At 47.6% G+C, this 17,575-nt stretch overlaps 2 protein-coding genes across 11 annotated transcripts in view; one reads left to right on the top strand and one right to left on the bottom strand.

Moving 5' to 3' along the window:
- Positions 1-1,554, bottom strand: part of GIPR (gastric inhibitory polypeptide receptor) — a 265,555-nt gene extending 264,001 nt beyond the window's left edge. For 7 of the 10 annotated variants that reach the window (XM_056540708.1, XM_056540703.1, XM_056540710.1 and 4 more), the window contains exon 1: positions 1,418-1,554. The gene's annotated coding sequence lies outside the window, so the exon portion shown is untranslated. Of the gene's footprint in view, positions 1-1,205; positions 1,326-1,417 lie in introns of those variants that run through there. The other 3 variants (XM_056540707.1, XM_056540704.1, XM_056540705.1) reach the window with 2 other exon arrangements.
- On the top strand, positions 1,354-17,475 carry OPA3 (outer mitochondrial membrane lipid metabolism regulator OPA3). Its single transcript, XM_056540748.1, has 2 exons — positions 1,354-1,560; positions 16,981-17,475. Exons 1-2 carry the CDS (start codon positions 1,419-1,421, stop codon positions 17,289-17,291), a joined length of 453 nt encoding a protein of 150 aa, XP_056396723.1. The 5' UTR covers positions 1,354-1,418; the 3' UTR covers positions 17,292-17,475.
- Positions 17,476-17,575: the final 100 nt, after the last annotated feature.

Here is a 17,575-nt window from a genome sequence, read left to right as displayed (position 1 = left end):
GCCTCGTCTCCTCACACTCCTGCAGTATATACCTCAGCCTCGTCCCCTCACACTCCTGCAGTATATACCTTAGCCTCGTCCTCTCACACTCCTGCAGTATATACCTCAGCCTCGTCTCCTCACACTCCTGCAGTATATACCTCAGCCTCGTCCCCTCACACTCCTGCAGTATATACCTCAGCCTCGTCCCCTCACACTCCTGCAGTATATACCTCAGCCTCGTCCCCTCACACTCCTGCAGTATATACATCAGCCTCGTCTCCTCACACTCCTGCAGTATATACCTCAGCCTCGTCCCCTCACACTCCTGCAGTATATACCTCAGCCTCGTCCCCTCACACTCCTGCAGTATATACCTCAGCCTCGTCCCCTCACACTCCTGCAGTATATACCTCAGCCTCGTCCCCTCACACTCCTGTAGTATATACCTCAGCCTCGTCCCCTCACACTCCTGCAGTATATACCTCAGCCTCGTCCCCTCACACTCCTGCAGTATATACCTCAGCCTCGTCCCCTCACACTCCTGCAGTATATACCTCAGCCTCGTCCCCTCACACTCCCGCAGTATATACCTCAGCCTCGTCCCCTCACACTCCCGCAGTATATACCTCAGCCTCCTCCCCTCACACTCCCGCAGTATATACCTCAGCCTCGTCCCCTCACACTCCTGCAGTATATACCTCAGCCTCGTCCCCTCACACTCCTGCAGTATATACCTCAGCCTCGTCCCCTCACACTCCCGCAGTATATACCTCAGCCTCGTCCCCTCACACTCCTGCAGTATATACCTCAGCCTCGTCCCCTCACACTCCTGCAGTATATACCTCAGCCTCGTCCCCTCACACTCCTGCAGTATATACCTCAGCCTCCTCCCCTCACACTCCTGCAGTATATACCTCAGCCTCGTCCCCTCACACTCCTGCAGTATATACCTCAGCCCCCTCACACTCCCGCAGTATATACCTCAGCCCCTCACACTCCTGCAGTATATACCTCAGCCCCTCACACTCCTACAGTATATACCTCAGCCCCTCACACTCCTACAGTATATACCTCAGCCCCCTCACACTCCCGCAGTATATACCTCAGCCCCTCACACTCCTACAGTACATACCTCAGCCCCTCACACTCCTACAGTATATACCTCAGCCCCTCACACTCCTGCAGTATATACCTCAGCCCCCTCACACTCCCGCAGTATATACCTCAGACACCTCTCCTCCATCTGTGCGAACATTCGCCTTTGGTCTCTTATAAAACACGTAAATAACTGAACTTTGAACATCAGTCACGTGTCCAGCCATGTACAGTTCCCGCCCTTTAAGCTCATTGGCTCAACCTGAAAGGCGGGGCTTAATGCGGAAATTAGGGATTCGTAAGTGACAGAGGGTGGAGTCCAGTATGTTACGTCACTAACCATGGTGGTCGGCGCTTTTCCTATAGCGAAGCTCCTGTACCTGGGGGTCCGGCAGATCAGTAAACCGCTCGCCAACCGGATTAAGGCGGGAGCCCGGCGCAGCGAGTTCTTCCGCACCTATATCTGCCTCCCGCCCGCTCAAGGTGACTATACACAGGGAACGGGTGATGCCGCCGTAATGACCGGGACATGCGGGGAGGTGACCAATGGGATGTCAGGACCAATCGCCGTCAGCCAATCAGAGAGCAGCAGCTTAAAGCGGCGATCGTGTTCTCTAGGAGGTCACCCTGATCACATGGAGCTATAGGGAGTGCTATAGGGAGTGCTATAGGGAGCCCCCCCCCCCCCCCCGCTATAGGGAGCCCCCCCCCCACACACACACTGCTCCCCATATAACAGCTATACTGCCCCCATAACACTGACCCCCACACTGCTCCCCATATAACAGCTATACTGCCCCCATAACACTGACCCACACACTGCTCCCCACATAACAGCTATACTGCCCCCATAACACTGACCCACACACTGCTCCCCATATAACAGCTATACTGCCCCCATAACACTGACCCCCACACTGCTCCCCATATAACAGCTATACTGCCCCCCATAACACTGACCCCCACACTGCTCCCCATATAACAGCTATACTGCCCCATAACACTGACCCCCACACTGCTCCCCATATAACAGCTATACTGCCCCCAATACACTGACCCCCACACTGCTCCCCATATAACAGCTATACTGCCCCCAATACACTGACCCCCACACTGCTCCCCACATAACAGCTATACTGCCCCCAATACACTGACCCCCACACTGCTCCCCATATAACAGCTATACTGCCCCCAATACACTGACCCCCACACTGCTCCCCATATAACAGCTATACTGCCCCCAATACACTGACCCCCACACTGCTCCCCATATAACAGCTATACTGCCCCCAATACACTGACCCCCACACTGCTCCCCACATAACAGCTATACTGCCCCCATAACACTGACCCCCACACTGCTCCCCATATAACAGCTATACTGCCCCCCATAACACTGACCCCCACACTGCTCCCCATATAACAGCTATACTGCCCCCATAACACTGACCCCCACACTGCTCCCCACATAACAGCTATACTGCCCCCATAACACTGACCCCCACACTGCTCCCCACATAACAGCTATACTGCCCCCAATACACTGACCCCCACACTGCTCCCCATATAACAGCTATACTGCCCCCAATACACTGACCCCCACACTGCTCCCCATATAACAGCTATACTGCCCCCATAACACTGACCCCCCACACTGCTCCCCATATAACAGCTATACTGCCCCATAACACTGACCCACACACTGCTCCCCATATAACAGCTATACTGCCCCCATAACACTGACCCCCACACTGCTCCCCACATAAAAGCTATACTGCCCCATAACACTGACCCCCACACTGCTCCCCATATAACAGCTATACTGCCCCCAATACACTGACCCCCAAACTGCTCCCCACATAACAGCTATACTGCCCCCATAACACTGACCCCCACACTGCTCCCCATATAACAGCTATACTGCCCCCAATACACTGACCCCCACACTGCTCCCCATATAACAGCTATACTGCCCCCAATACACTGACCCCCACACTGCTCCCCACATAACAGCTATACTGCCCCCATAACACTGACCCCCACACTGCTCCCCATATAACAGCTATACTGCCCCCATAACACTGACCCCCACACTGCTCCCCACATAACAGCTATACTGCCCCCATAACACTGACCCCCACACTGCTCCCCACATAACAGCTATACTGCCCCCATAACACTGACCCCCACACTGCTCCCCATATAACAGCTATACTGCCCCATAACACTGACCCCCAAACTGCTCCCCATATAACAGCTATACTGCCCCCAATACACTGACCCCCACACTGCTCCCCATATAACAGCTATACTGCCCCATAACACTGACCCCCACACTGCTCCCCATATAACAGCTATACTGCCCCCCATAACACTGACCCCCACACTGCTCCCCATATAACAGCTATACTGCCCCCAATACACTGACCCCCACACTGCTCCCCATATAACAGCTATACTGCCCCCAATACACTGACCCCCACACTGCTCCCCATATAACAGCTATACTGCCCCCATAACACTGACCCCCACACTGCTCCCCATATAACAGCTATACTGCCCCCAATACACTGACCCCCACACTGCTCCCCATATAACAGCTATACTGCCCCCAATACACTGACCCCCACACTGCTCCCCACATAACAGCTATACTGCCCCCATAACACTGACCCCCACACTGCTCCCCACATAACAGCTATACTGCCCCCATAACACTGACCCCCACACTGCTCCCCACATAAAAGCTATACTGCCCCCAATACACTGACCCCCAAACTGCTCCCCATATAACAGCTATACTGCCCCCAATACACTGACCCCCACACTGCTCCCCATATAACAGCTATACTGCCCCCAATACACTGACCCCCACACTGCTCCCCACATAACAGCTATACTGCCCCCATAACACTGACCCCCACACTGCTCCCCATATAACAGCTATACTGCCCCAATACACTGACCCCCACAATGCTCCCCACATAACAGCTATACTGACCCCAATACACTGACCCCCACACTGCTCCCCACATAACAGCTATACTGACCCCATAACACTGACCCCCACACTGCTCCCCATATAACAGCTATACTGCCCCCAATACACTGACCCCCACACTGCTCCCCATATAACAGCTATACTGCCCCCATAACACTGACCCCACACACTGCTCCCCATATAACAGCTATACTGCCCCCATAACACTGACCCCCACACTGCTCCCCATATAACAGCTATACTGCTCCCCACATAACAGCTATACTGCCCCCAATACACTGACCCCCACACTGCTCCCCATATAACAGCTATACTGACCCCAATACACTGACCCCCACACTGCTCCCCATATAACAGCTATACTGCCACCATAACACTGACCCCCACACTGCTCCCCATATAACAGCTATACTGCCCCCAATACACTGACCCCCACACTGCTCCCCACATAACAGCTATACTGCCCCATAACACTGACCCCCACACTGCTCCCCATATAACAGCTATACTGCCCCAATACACTGACCCCCACACTGCTCCCCATATAACAGCTACACTGCCCCCATAACACTGACACCCACACTGCTCCCCATATAACAGCTATACTGACCCCATAACACTGACCCCCACACTGCCCCCATATAACAGCTATACTGCCCCCAATACACTGACCCCCCACACTGCTCCCCATATAACAGCTATACTGACCCCCCACACTGCTCCCCATATAACAGCTATACTGACCCCATAACACTGACCCCCACACAACAGCTATACTGCCCCCAATACACTGACCCCCACACTGCTCCCATATAACAGCTATACTGCCCCCATAACACTGACACCCCACACTGCTCCCCATATAACAGCTATACTGCCCCCATAACACTGACCCCCCACATTGCTCCCCATATAACAGCTATACTGCCCCCATAACACTGACACCCCACACTGCTCCCCATATAACAGCTATACTGCCCCATAACACTGACCCCCACACTGCTCCCCATATAACAGCTATACTGCCCCCCATATAACAGCTATACTGCCCCAATACACTGACCCCCACACTGCTCCCCATATAACAGCTATACTGACCCCATAACACTGACCCCCACACTGCTCCCCATATAACAGCTATACTGCCCCATAACACTGACCCCCACACTGCTCCCCATATAACAGCTATACTGCCCCCATAACACTGACCCCCACACTGCTCCCCCATATAACAGCTATACTGCCCCATAACACTGACCCCCACACTGCTCCCCCATATAACAGCTATACTGCCCCATAACACTGACCCCCACACTGCTCCCCATATAACAGCTATACTGACCCCCCACACTGCTCCCCACACTGCTCCCCATATAACAGCTATACTGACCCCCCCACACTGCTCCCCACACAACAGCTATACTGCCCCCAATACACTGACCCCCACACTGGGAGAGGATCTCTCCCTGTGATAGCCCGAAGCTGCACGGAGCTCTCATGGCCTTTATGGCCCGATTCCGAGAGCGAAATGGGGCCACAGAAGTCAATCCATTTACTGTGTCCTCCCCGCTGCGCCTGTCAGCTTGTGGGCCCCTCGCAGTCAGTGTCACCCGCCAGCGCGATCACTATTCACCGCTAACGGGACCCCTGTGCCCGCTAGCAGTGTTATGTGTCCCCGCCTGCGCGAGCCATCCACCCCGCCCCAGCTCTGTTCCCCGCTCCCTGTTAGCTCAGGGTACGGGAAACAGAATTAAAGGGCTTCGGGCGCAGCGAGTACTGTGCATGCCTAGGTAGGTAGCATAGATTTACTTTTAGTGTAGCGTAGTTTAGGATTAGTTTGAAAGAGACTACAACTCCCAGCATGCCCAGACAGCTGAAGGCTGCGTGGTGATGCGTTGTAGTGCAGTGAAAGGACCACAACTCCCAGCATGCCTGGACAGCTTAAGGCTGCCCAGGCATGCTGGAAGTTGTAGTTTTACACAGGTATAAAGTAGTGTTAGCACGATTTAAGCGTAGTTAGCGTAGCGTAGTATTAGCTCAATTGTAGAGTAGCTTTAGTTTAGTGTTAGCACATTTTTAGCATAGCGTACATTTAGCGTAGTGTAGTGTTAGCGCACTTTTAGTGTAATGTAGTGTTAGTGTAGTTTTAGTGTAGTGTTAGCGTAGTTTTAGTGTAGCGTAGTGTTAGCGCAGTTTTAGCGTATCTAGCGTACCTTAGTTTTACCGCAGTTTTAGTGTATTTAGCGTAGTTTAGTGTTAGCGCAGTTTTAGCGTATCTAGCGTAGTGTAGTGTAGTGTAGTGTTAGCGCAGCTTTAGTGTATTTAGTGTAGTGTTAGTGTAGTTTTAGTGTAGCTTATTGTTAGCGCAGTTTTAGCGTATCTAGCGTACCTTAGTTTTACCGCAGTCTTAGTGTATTTTGCGTAGTGTAGGGTTAGCGCAGTTTTAGTGTATTTAGCGTAGTGTAAGCGCAGTTTTAGTGTATTTAGCGTAGTGTTAGTGCAGTTTTAATGTATTTAGTGTAGCATTAGCACAGTTTTAGCGTATTTAGCATAGCGTATTGTTAGCGTAGTCTTAGAGTAGTTAGCACAGCGCAGCGTTACTCCAGTTCTAGCATAGTTGGCGTAGTTATACACAGGTGTAGTGTAGCTAACTTAGTTTTACAGGCAGTGTAGTGTAGTTTAGAGAGTTTAGCGTGGGGTGTAGCTTAGCTTAGTAATAAAGTAAAGTGGCTACAACTCCCAGCATGCCCAGACAGCCAAAGGCCGTCCGGGCAGGATGGAAGTGGTAGTTCTGCAAAAGTAGCAGAGGCAGTTGTCCTCTGCTACGTTAATGCAGTATACAGCACTCTGTATAGATGGCTGTATACGGTGATCACAAGGCCACTTACCCACCTCCGTTCCTGCTCAGTCACTGGATGTGTAGTAACGCAGGAAGATGACGGAGCTGGAACGGGGGGTGGTAAGTTAGGCTCTCCAGGTACTAATCCATTTTTTTGTTGTTTTTCTTCTCATTTCAGATACGTGAATGTGGAGGACTACATCGGAACCGGTGGACTACGACAATGACCTGCATTTTTTCTTTTAATAAAATGGTTAACGAGGGCTGTGGGGGAGTGTTTTTCCTAATAAAAATGTTTTAACTTGTGTGTGTGCTTTTTTTAAATTACTTTACAGGCTTAGTAGTGGAAGCTGTCTTGTAGACTGAGTCCATTACTAAGTCGGGGCTTAGCGTTAGCCCCAAAGACAGCTAGCGCTAACCCCCAATCATTACCCCGGTACCAACCGCCACAGGGGTACCGGGAAGAGCCGATACCAACAGGCCCAGAGCGCCAAATATGGCGCTCTTGGGCCTAGGCGGTAACAGGCTGGCGTTATTTAGTCTGGGGAGGGCCAGTAACGATGGTCCTCGCCCACCCTTGTAACGTCAGGCTGTTGCTGTTTGTTTGGTATTTGCCTGAAAATGAAAAGATGGGGAACCACACACGTTTAAAAAAAAGGGGCGGGAAGGTTCCCCTCTTTTCATTTTCAGGCAAATACCAACCAAACAGCAACAGCCTGACGTTACCAGGGTGGGCGAGGACCATCGTTACTGGCCCTCCCCAGCCTAAATAACGCCAGCCTGTTACCGCCTAGGCCCAAGAGCTCCATATTTGGTGCTCTGGGCCTGTTGGTATCGGCTCTTCCCGGTACCCCTGTGGCGGTGGGTACCGGGGTAATAATTGGGGGTTAGCGCTAGCTGTCTTTGGGGATAATGCTAAGCCCCGACTTAGTAATGGACTCAGTCTACAAGACAGCTTCCACTACTAAGCCTGTAAAGTAATTTAAAAAAAGCACACACACAAGTTAAAACATTTTTATTAGGAAAAACACTCCCCCCACAGCCCTCGTTAACCATTTTATTAAAAGAAAAGAAAAAATGCAGGTCATCGTCGTAGTCCACCGGTTCCGATGTAGTCCTCCACATTCACGTATCTGAAATGAGAAGAAAAACACAAAAAAAATGGATTAGTACCAGGAGAGCCTAACTTGCTACCCCCGTTCCAGCTCCGTCATCTTCCTGCGTTGCTACACGTCCAGTGACGGAGCAGGAACGGAGGTGGGTAAGTGGCCTTATGATCACCGTATACAGTCATCTATACAGATGGCTGTATACTGCATTAACGTAGCAGAGCGCAACTGCCTCTGCTACTTTTGCAAAACTACAACTTCCATCCTGCCCGGACGGCCTTTAGCTGTCTGGGCATGCTGGGAGTTGTAGCCCCTTCACTTTATGACTAAGCTAAGCTACACCCCACGCTAAAGTCTCTAAACTACACTTCATCTGCCTGTAAAACTAAGTTAGCTATACTACACCCGTGTACAACTACGCCAACTATGCTAGAACTGGACTAACACTAGACTACACTAAAACTCTGCTAACGCTACAATACACTAAATACATTAAAACTAAGCTACGCTAAATACGCTAAAGCTGCGCTAACGCTAAGCTACGCTAAAACTACACTACGCTAAATACACTAAAACTGCGTTTAAACTAAGCTACGCTAAAACTGCGCAAACACTACAATACGCTAAATATGCTAAAACTGCGCTAAAACTAAGGTATGCTAAAACTGCGCTAACACTACAATACGCTAAAACTGCGCTAACACTACAATACGCTAAAACTGCGCTAACACTAAGCTACACTACACTATGCTAAATACACTAAAACTACGCTAACACTACATTAAACTAAAAGTGCGCTAACACTACACTACGCTAAATGTACGCTACGCTAAAAATGTAAAACTGTGCTAACACTAAACTAAAGCTACGCTACAATTGAGCTAACTCTACGCTACGCTAACTACGCTTAAATCTCGCTAACACTACTTTATACCTGTGTAAAACTACAACTCCCAGCATGCCTGGGCAGCCTTTAGCTGTCTAGGCATGCTGGGAGTTGTGGTCCTTTCACTGCACTACAACTCCCAGCATCACAGCGCAACCTTCAGCTGTCTGGGCATGCTGGGAGTTGTTGTCCCATCAGCTAAACTACAACTTCCAGCATGCCCGGGCAGCCTTCAGCTGTCAGGGCATGCTTGGAGTTGTGGTGCCTTCACTGCACTACAACTCCCAGCATCACCACGCAGCCTTCAGCTGTCTGGGCATGCTGGGAGTTGTAGTCTCTTTCAAACTAATCCTAAACTACGCTACACTAAAAGTAAATCTATGCTACCTACCTAGGCATGCACAGTACTCGCTGCGCCCGAAGCCCTTTAAATCAGTTTCCCGTACCCTGAGCTAACAGGGAGCGGGGAACAGAGCTGGGGCGGGGTGGATGGCTCGCGCAGGCGGGGACACATAACACTGCTAGCGGGCACAGGGGTCCCGTTAGCGGTGAATAGTGATCGCGCTGGCGGGTGACACTGACTGCGAGGGGCACACAAGCTGACAGGCGCAGCGGGGAGGACACAGTAAATGGATTGACTTCTGTGGCCCCATTTCGCTCTCGGAATCGGGCCATAAAGGCCATGAGAGCTCCGTGCAGCTTCGGGCTATCACATGGAGAGATCCTCTCCCTGTGATAGCCCAAGTGAGACTGCCGTGAGCTGCGATGCCTGATGGTTAAATATGTCACGTGACACTCGAACCCCCTCCAGCCCCAGCAGTAACCAATGGTTGGTGGGGGGGGGGGTGCGAGTGTCAGCCTATAGAATGTGATGGAGGCGGAGCGCTCGAGCAGGGAAATCTGCTAGGTCACTCCATCACAATCTATGGCAAATTACAATCTACGGCACTGCACCGGCCAGAGTGAAACGTTCGGTCCGGTCGGCTCATTTTGCGCCGTATGCGCTTTTTCCCTGGACTTAAAACTGTGGTCAACAAAAATGAGCCGACCGGACCGAACGTTTCACTCTGGCCGGCTCATTGAAATGAATTACATAAGGGAGCACATAGAAAGGCATACGGGAGCGCAAGATTTTAGCTCTCCCCTGCCGTATGCGCTCCCATATGGGGGAAAACGTAATGGGAACCAGCCCTTATATGGAGGATAGCCTTATGGTTTATCCCTATCTTATATGAAGGATAGCCTTATACCTATCCCTATCTTATATGACGGATAGCCTTATACCTATCCCTATCTTATATGACGGATAGCCTTATACCTATCCCTATCTTATATGAAGGATAGCCTTATACCTATCCCTATCTTATATGAAGGATAGCCTTATCCCTATCTTATATGAAGGATAACCTTATACCTATCCCTATCTTATATGAAGGATAACCTTATACCTATCCCTATCTTATATGACGGATAGCCTTATACCTGTCCCTATCTTATATGAAGGATAGCCTTATACCTATCCCTATCTTATATGAAGGTTAGCCTTATACCTATCCCTATCTTATATGAAGGATAGCCTTATACCTACCCCTATCTTATATGAAGGATAGCCTTATACCTATCCCTATCTTATATGAAGGATATCCTTATGCCTATCCTATGCTTAAACCCCTTCACTATATTTACAGCTATTACTTCTGCAGGAAGACTATTCCATGCATCCACTACTCTCTCAGTAAAGTAATGCATCCTGATATTACTGCAGAAACCTTTCCCTTCTATGTAACACTATGGGGGGGATTTATGAAAACCCGTCCAGAGGAAGAGTTGCTGAGTTGCCCATAGCAACCAATCAGATCATTTATTAAAATTTTCAGAGACCTCAAAAATTAATTGGTTGCTATGGGCAACTCAGCAACTTTTCCTCTGGACAGGTTTTGATAAATCTCCCCATTTATGTATATGCTTCCGTCTGTCTTTTCTTTCTTCCATACATGTTAAGTTCCTTTAAGGACCAAGCCCATTTTAAGCACCAGAGTGTTTTTTGCACATCTGACCACTGTCACTTTAAGCATTAATAACTCTGGAATGCTTTTACCTTTCATTCTGATTCCGAGATTGTTTTTTTCGTGACATTCTACTTTGTTATTGGTAAAATTTCAGCGATACTTGTATCATTTCTTGGTGAAAAATTTAAAAATTTGAAAAAATTGAAAATTGTGCATTTTTTAACTTTGAAACTCTCTGCTTTTCAGGAAAATAGACATTACAAATAAATGATATTTTGATTCACATATACAATATGTCTACTTTATGTTTACATCATAAAATTGACGTGTTTTTACTTTTGGAAGACACCAGAGGGCTTCAAAGTTCAGCAGCAATTTTCCAATTTTTCACAGAATTTTCAAAATCAGAATTTTTCATGGACCAGTTCAGTTTAAGTGGATTTGAAGGGGCTTCATATTAGAAATACCCCACAAATGACCCCATTATAAAAACTGTACCCCTCAAAGTATTAAATGACATTCAGTAAGTGTGTTAACCCTTTAGGTGTTTTACTGGAATAGCAGCAAAGTGAAGGAGAAAATTCAAAATCTTTATTCCTTCCTTCGTTTACACTCGCATGTTCTTGTAAACCCAGTTTTTGAATTTTTACAAGGGGTAAAAAGGAGAGAAATCTTCCTAAAAAAACAATTTCTCTCGAGTAAGGAAATACCTCATATGTGTATGTCAAGTGTTCGGCGGGCGCAGTAGAGGGCTCAGAAGGGAAGGCGCAACAAAGGGATTTTGGAGAGTGAGTTTTTCTGAAATGGTTTTTGGGGGGGCATGTCACATTTAGGAAGCCCCTATGGTGCCAGGACAGCAAAAATCCATCACGTGGAACCCTATTTTGGAAACTACACCCCTCAAGGAACGTAACAAGGGGTACAGTGAGCCTTAACACCCCACAGGTGTTTGGCGACTTTTCGTTAAAATTGGATGTGTAAATGAAAATTATTTTTTCACTAAAGTGCTGCTTTTCCCCCAAATTTGACATTTTTACAAGGGGTAATAGGAGAAAATGACTCCCGAAATTTGTAACCCCACTTCTTCTGAGTATGGAAATACCCCATGTGTGGACATCAAGTGCTCTGCTGGCGAACTACAATGCTCAGAAGAGGAGGAGCGCCATTGAGCTTTTGGAGAGTGAATTTGTTTGGAATGGTAGTCAGGGGCCATGTGCGTTTACAAAGCCCCCCCCGTTTTGCCAGAACTGTGGACCCCCCCACATGTGACCCCATTTTGGAAACTACACCCCTCACGGAATTTAATAAGGGGTGCAGTGAGTATTTACACCCCACTGGTGTTTGACAGATCTTTGGAATAGTGGGCTGTGCAAATGAAAAATAAAATTTTTCATTTTCACAGACCACTGTTCCAAAAATCTGTCAGACACCTGTGGGGCGTAAATGCTCACTGCACCCCTTATTAAATTCTGTGACGGGTGTAGTTTCCAAAATGGGGTCACGTGGGGGGGGGGGTCCATTGTTCTGGCACTATGGGGGCTTTGTAAACACACATGGCCTTCAATTCCGGACAAATTTTATCTTCAAAATCCCAATGGCGCTCCTTCTCTTCTGAGCATTGTAGTTCGCCCGCACAGCACTTTACATCCACATATGGGGTATTTTCTTACTCAGAAGAAGTGGGGTTACAAATTTTATGGGGCTTTTTTCCATTGTGAAAATGAAAAATTTAGGGCAACACCAGCATTTTAGTGAAAAAAAATTTTCTTCACTTTCCCATCCAACTTAAATGAAAATTCTTCAAACACCTGTGGGGTGTTAAGGCTCACTATACCCCTTGTTATGTTCCATGAGGGGTGTAGTTTCCAAAATGGGGTCACATGTTGGTATTTCTTTTTTTCCGTTTATGTCAGAACCGCTGTAAAATCAGCCACCCCTGTGCAAATCACCAATTTAGGCCTCAAATGTACATAGTGCGCTCTCACTCCTGAGCCTTGTTATGCGCCCGCAGAGCATTTTACCCTCACATATGGGGTATTTCTGTACTCAGGAGAAATTGCGTTACAAATTTTGGGGGCCTTTTTTTTGCTTTTACCGCTTGTGAAAATAAAAAGTATGGGGCAACACCAGCATGTTAGTGTAAAAAAAATTCTATTTTTACACTAACAGGCTGGTGTAGCCCCCAACTTTTCCTTTTCATAAGGGGTAAAAGGAGAAAAAGCCCCCAAAATTTGTAGTGCAATTTCTCCCGAGTACGGAAATACCCCATATGTGGCCCTAAACTGTTTCCTTGAAATACGACAGGGCTCCGAAGTGAGAGAGCGCCATGCGCATTTGAGGACTAAATTAGGGATTGCATAGGGGTGGACATAGGGGTATTCTACGCCAGTGATTCCCAAACAGGGTGCCTCCAGCTGTTGCTAAACTCCTAGCATGCCTGGACAGTCAGTGGCTGTCCGGAAATGCTGGGAGTTGTTGTTTTGCAACAGCTGGAGGCTCCATTTTGGAAACACTGCCATACAATACGTTTTTCATTTTTATTGTGGGGGGGGGGGGCAGTGTAAGGTGGTGTATATGTAGTGTTTTACCCTTTATTATGTGGTAGTGTAGTGTTTTTAGGGTACATTCACACAGGCGGGTTTACAGCGAGTTTTGAACTACAGCGGAACATTTGCTGCATTTCAAACTTGCAGCGAGAAACTCACTGTAAATCCGCCTGTGTGAATGCACCCTGTACATTCACATTGGGGGGGGGGGCGTCAAAACTACAACTCTCAGCATGCCCTTTGGCTGTCCGTGCATGCTGGGGGTTGTAGTTATGCAACAGCTGGAGGCACACTTTTTGCAAAACACTGAGCGTTTGTTACTTACCTCAGTGTTTCCCAACCAGTGCACCTCCAGCTGTTGCAAAACTATAACTCCTAGCATGTACGGTTTTTCAGTGCATGCTGGGAGATATAGTTTTGCAACTGCTGGAGGCTCACAGGTTGGGAAACACTGAGTTAGGAAACAGACAATATTTCCCAACCAGTGTGCCTCCAGATGTTGCAAAACTACAACTCTCAGCATGCACAGACTGCCCGGGTATGCTGGGAGTTGTAGTTCGGCAAAATCTGAAGGGCCAGATGTTGCAGAACTTCAACTCCCAGCATGCCTGGACTGTCTGGGCATGCTGGGAGTTGTAGTTTTGCAACATCTGGAAGAGCACAGATTGGAGACCACTACAAACTGCGGCCCTCCAGATGTTGCAAAACTACTCCAGCATGCCCAGACAGCACGCCTCTGATGCAGATGCCGCCGCCGCCGCCACCTGCATTTACCCGCCGGCAACCAGTGTGCCTCCAGATGTTGAGTCTGCCGCCGGTCCCCACTGCCGTGCCGGTACTCTGTAAATGCCGCGGTCCCCGCCACAGCTCTCGGCATCATCTTCCCCTGCTCTGCTCGGACTTATAGCAGCGAGCAGTGCAGGGGAAATGAACTTTACCCCCAGTCAGCTCATTCTCTGTGATTGGTCCACAGGGATCGCTGACCAGGACCATCGAAAGATGGTCCTGGGGGGTGTTGCAGAAGTTGTCCCCTGCTGGAAACAGCGGGACTTCTGCCATTTAACCAGTGCGATGCTGCGCATCGCCGGGTTAACTGCGATATATATCTCTATCTATCCATTCTGCGGGAAGGGGTTAACCCCTTCCCGCCCCAGGACATATGCATCCGCCCCAGCTGCTGACATGGATGAATGCATATGTCTTAGCGATCTCCTGCACTGCCCGATGCGCTGCAGATCGCCGGCTGTCAATCAGTCTGGGTCCTGCCGCAGCTGCTGAGACCGGGATCAGCATTAACTGCATAGATGCCATGATCACTACTGATCACTGTAGCTATGGAGTTGAGAGGGGGCTCCTCCTGTTCCCTAACAGCGACCCTGCCATGCGATCGCGGGGTTCTGTTGGTTGCCACACATAGGAGGATAGCTGTATAGTATATACATGTCATTGAAAACTGTATGCCAAACTTCGCATCCGGTTGTGTACATTTTGCATCACTTACGGTTTTATCAGTTTTTTTTTTTTCCCCATACACAAAACCGTAGTCTACTACGGTTTTATGTTTGGGTGGAAAACCGGATACAACCTGTATACATATTTTTTTTAAATGGTGGTCTATGGGAACCGTACAGAAGCATATGTGCGTACGGTTCCATCCAGTTTGCACTATACGGTTTTGCAGTTTGCACATGCACAGTGCACGCCGAAACTTCTTCCCCTAAATAGAACAAGAACTTTATTTAATTAAGGACAAACATAAAACCGTATCAGTTTTTTTTTTTTTAAACGTATTAAACTATATGCAACCGGCCATCCGTTTTCAAACCGTACAGAGGTATATACGGTTGTATACGGTTCGGTCCAGTTTTGAGACACTTTTTTTTTTAATACAAAAAACCATATACGGGAACGTATTGCAAAAACAAGATGTGAATGCAGCCTTTGGCTGGGTTCACACCACATTTTTGCAATACAGTTCCCGTATATGTTTTCAATGTGAAAGCCGTATGCATGGAGTCTCCATTGAAAACCATATGCCAAACGATGTATCCGGTTGTGTCAGTTTTGCATCTTGTCCGTTTTTTTCCCCCGTACCCAAAACCGTAGCCTAACACTGTTTTTGGTCTGGGTGAACCGTATACGTTTAATTTTTTTTTTAACATGGGAGTCAATGGGAACCGTACAGAACAGTATGTGCGTACAGTTCCATTCGGTTTGCACCATATGGTTTTTGGCACCGAAAGATTTTCTTTAGTCATAATGGAGTGAAAAGTAAAAAATGTGTTTTTTTTATTTTTTATTTCTTAAAAATGGATGCAACCGGACATCACTTTTAAATTTGTACACACGTTTTGATACAGTTTTTAGTCCGGTTTTGAGGAATCCGTATTTCATCAAAAACCTGACATGGGAACTGTATTGCAAAAACGTGGTGTGAACCCGGCCAAATTTTGACAGTTATGCCGTCCTGCAGTATAGTATAACAGGTGAAAAGTATAAACATAAAAGTTTTCAATAAATAAAGAGTAAAAAAAATTTAAATAAAACACCCCTTTCCCAATAAAGCCTTGTTATAACAACCAAAAAAAAAAATAATATAAATATATATAGTATACATACACACACACACATTCTTTATCCCGCATGGTGAACGCCGCAAAAATTGCTAATTTTAGTCTAAAACGGAATAAAAAAATCAAAAAAAAGGTAGCATGTATCGCAAAAATAGCACCAATAAAAAAAATAATAATAAAAAAAAATACAGCTTGTCCTGCAAAATGCCCCCTCACATAATGCGGTCAGATGAGAAAATGGAAGTTATGGCAACACAAAAAGGGAAAAAGAGAAAAAAATAAATATAAATTAGGTATCACTATAATAGTAACGACTTACTAAATAAAGTTAACATAATTTTTTACCAGATGGTGAAAGTAAAAAAAAATAAAAAAGCCAGAAACAAAGACTTACCACCAATATAAAGTACAACTTGTCAGTGAGAAACTTGGAATCGCGTTTCTCAGTAAAAAGCATCTAATGTTACATCACATCAAAGAGACACACGGCGAAGTTAAAAAAGTGGGCTTGGTCATTTAGGTAAAAACAGGCGGCGTCCTTAAAAGGGATAAGATGTCTGGCAACGGAGTACCCCCATCGATAATGTCTGATTGTGGGGGTCCTGCTGCATTCTAAACAAACGCAGGGTTCCTGCGGCCGTGGTCATGATTTTACGGCTACGTCCCCCTCGAGAAACTTGCAAAAGATCCTACCTGTGTGAACTCTAAGGGTAGAGTCACACGTGCCATATTTTGCGAACTATTGAAAATACGCAGCGGCAAATTACGGCACGTGTGACCGTACCCTAAAGCTAAGAAATATCTTCTGTCCTTAGAGATCACTGGTCTTGTTTCCCTCTTGATTACTCTCCATTGAATAGCCTTACGTATCTCTTCTGCCCCCTGCAGCTTGCACCATGTACTGCAGCTTGTATTTTACAGTCGTGTTGTTTGTTTGCAGCGTACCATTGGGTGGAAATGCGAGCGAAGATGAGGATCATGGGCTTCCGCGGAGCTGCCATTAAACCACTGAACGAGGAGGCAGCAGCTGAGCTGGGGGCGGAGCTTCTCGGGGAGGCCACCGTCTTTATTATTGGCGGAGCTTGCATGATCGCAGAGTATTCGCGGCAGTCTGCCAACTCTCGCCGGAAAGAGGAGGAGATGGAGGCCAGGCTGAGCTGTATGGAGTCAGAGATTGCGCGACTTGGTCTCCTCACAGAAGAGTTGGATGCACGTGCCCGAGCAGCAGAGCGACAGATGGTGGCAAAGTGAAACCGGTCACATGCGTTGAAGCTGATGCCAGACTGGTACCCGCCCTATGTCTCCAGCCCTGGCACGAGGCTGAACTGAGGGACATTTGACGTCTCTGGAGCGGGGAGGAATAGAGGTTGGGCTGTGCTGCCCCCTGCCTGCTGGAATATGTATATACAGGAATAAAAGGACATTGTTGTGATGAGTCCGGTGTCTGTACAGAACTCACTCCACACACCGCACAATAGGCAAAGAATTTTATTTCTAGAAAATTGCTTACAAAAAAAAAAAAAAAAAAGTTCCAT

Source organism: Hyla sarda, chromosome 9, assembly GCF_029499605.1.
Source record: "Hyla sarda isolate aHylSar1 chromosome 9, aHylSar1.hap1, whole genome shotgun sequence".
Taxonomy (NCBI): Eukaryota; Metazoa; Chordata; class Amphibia; order Anura; family Hylidae; genus Hyla; species Hyla sarda.
Note: the sequence above shows the minus strand (reverse complement) of the source record. Positions and strands in the feature narration are given on the sequence as shown.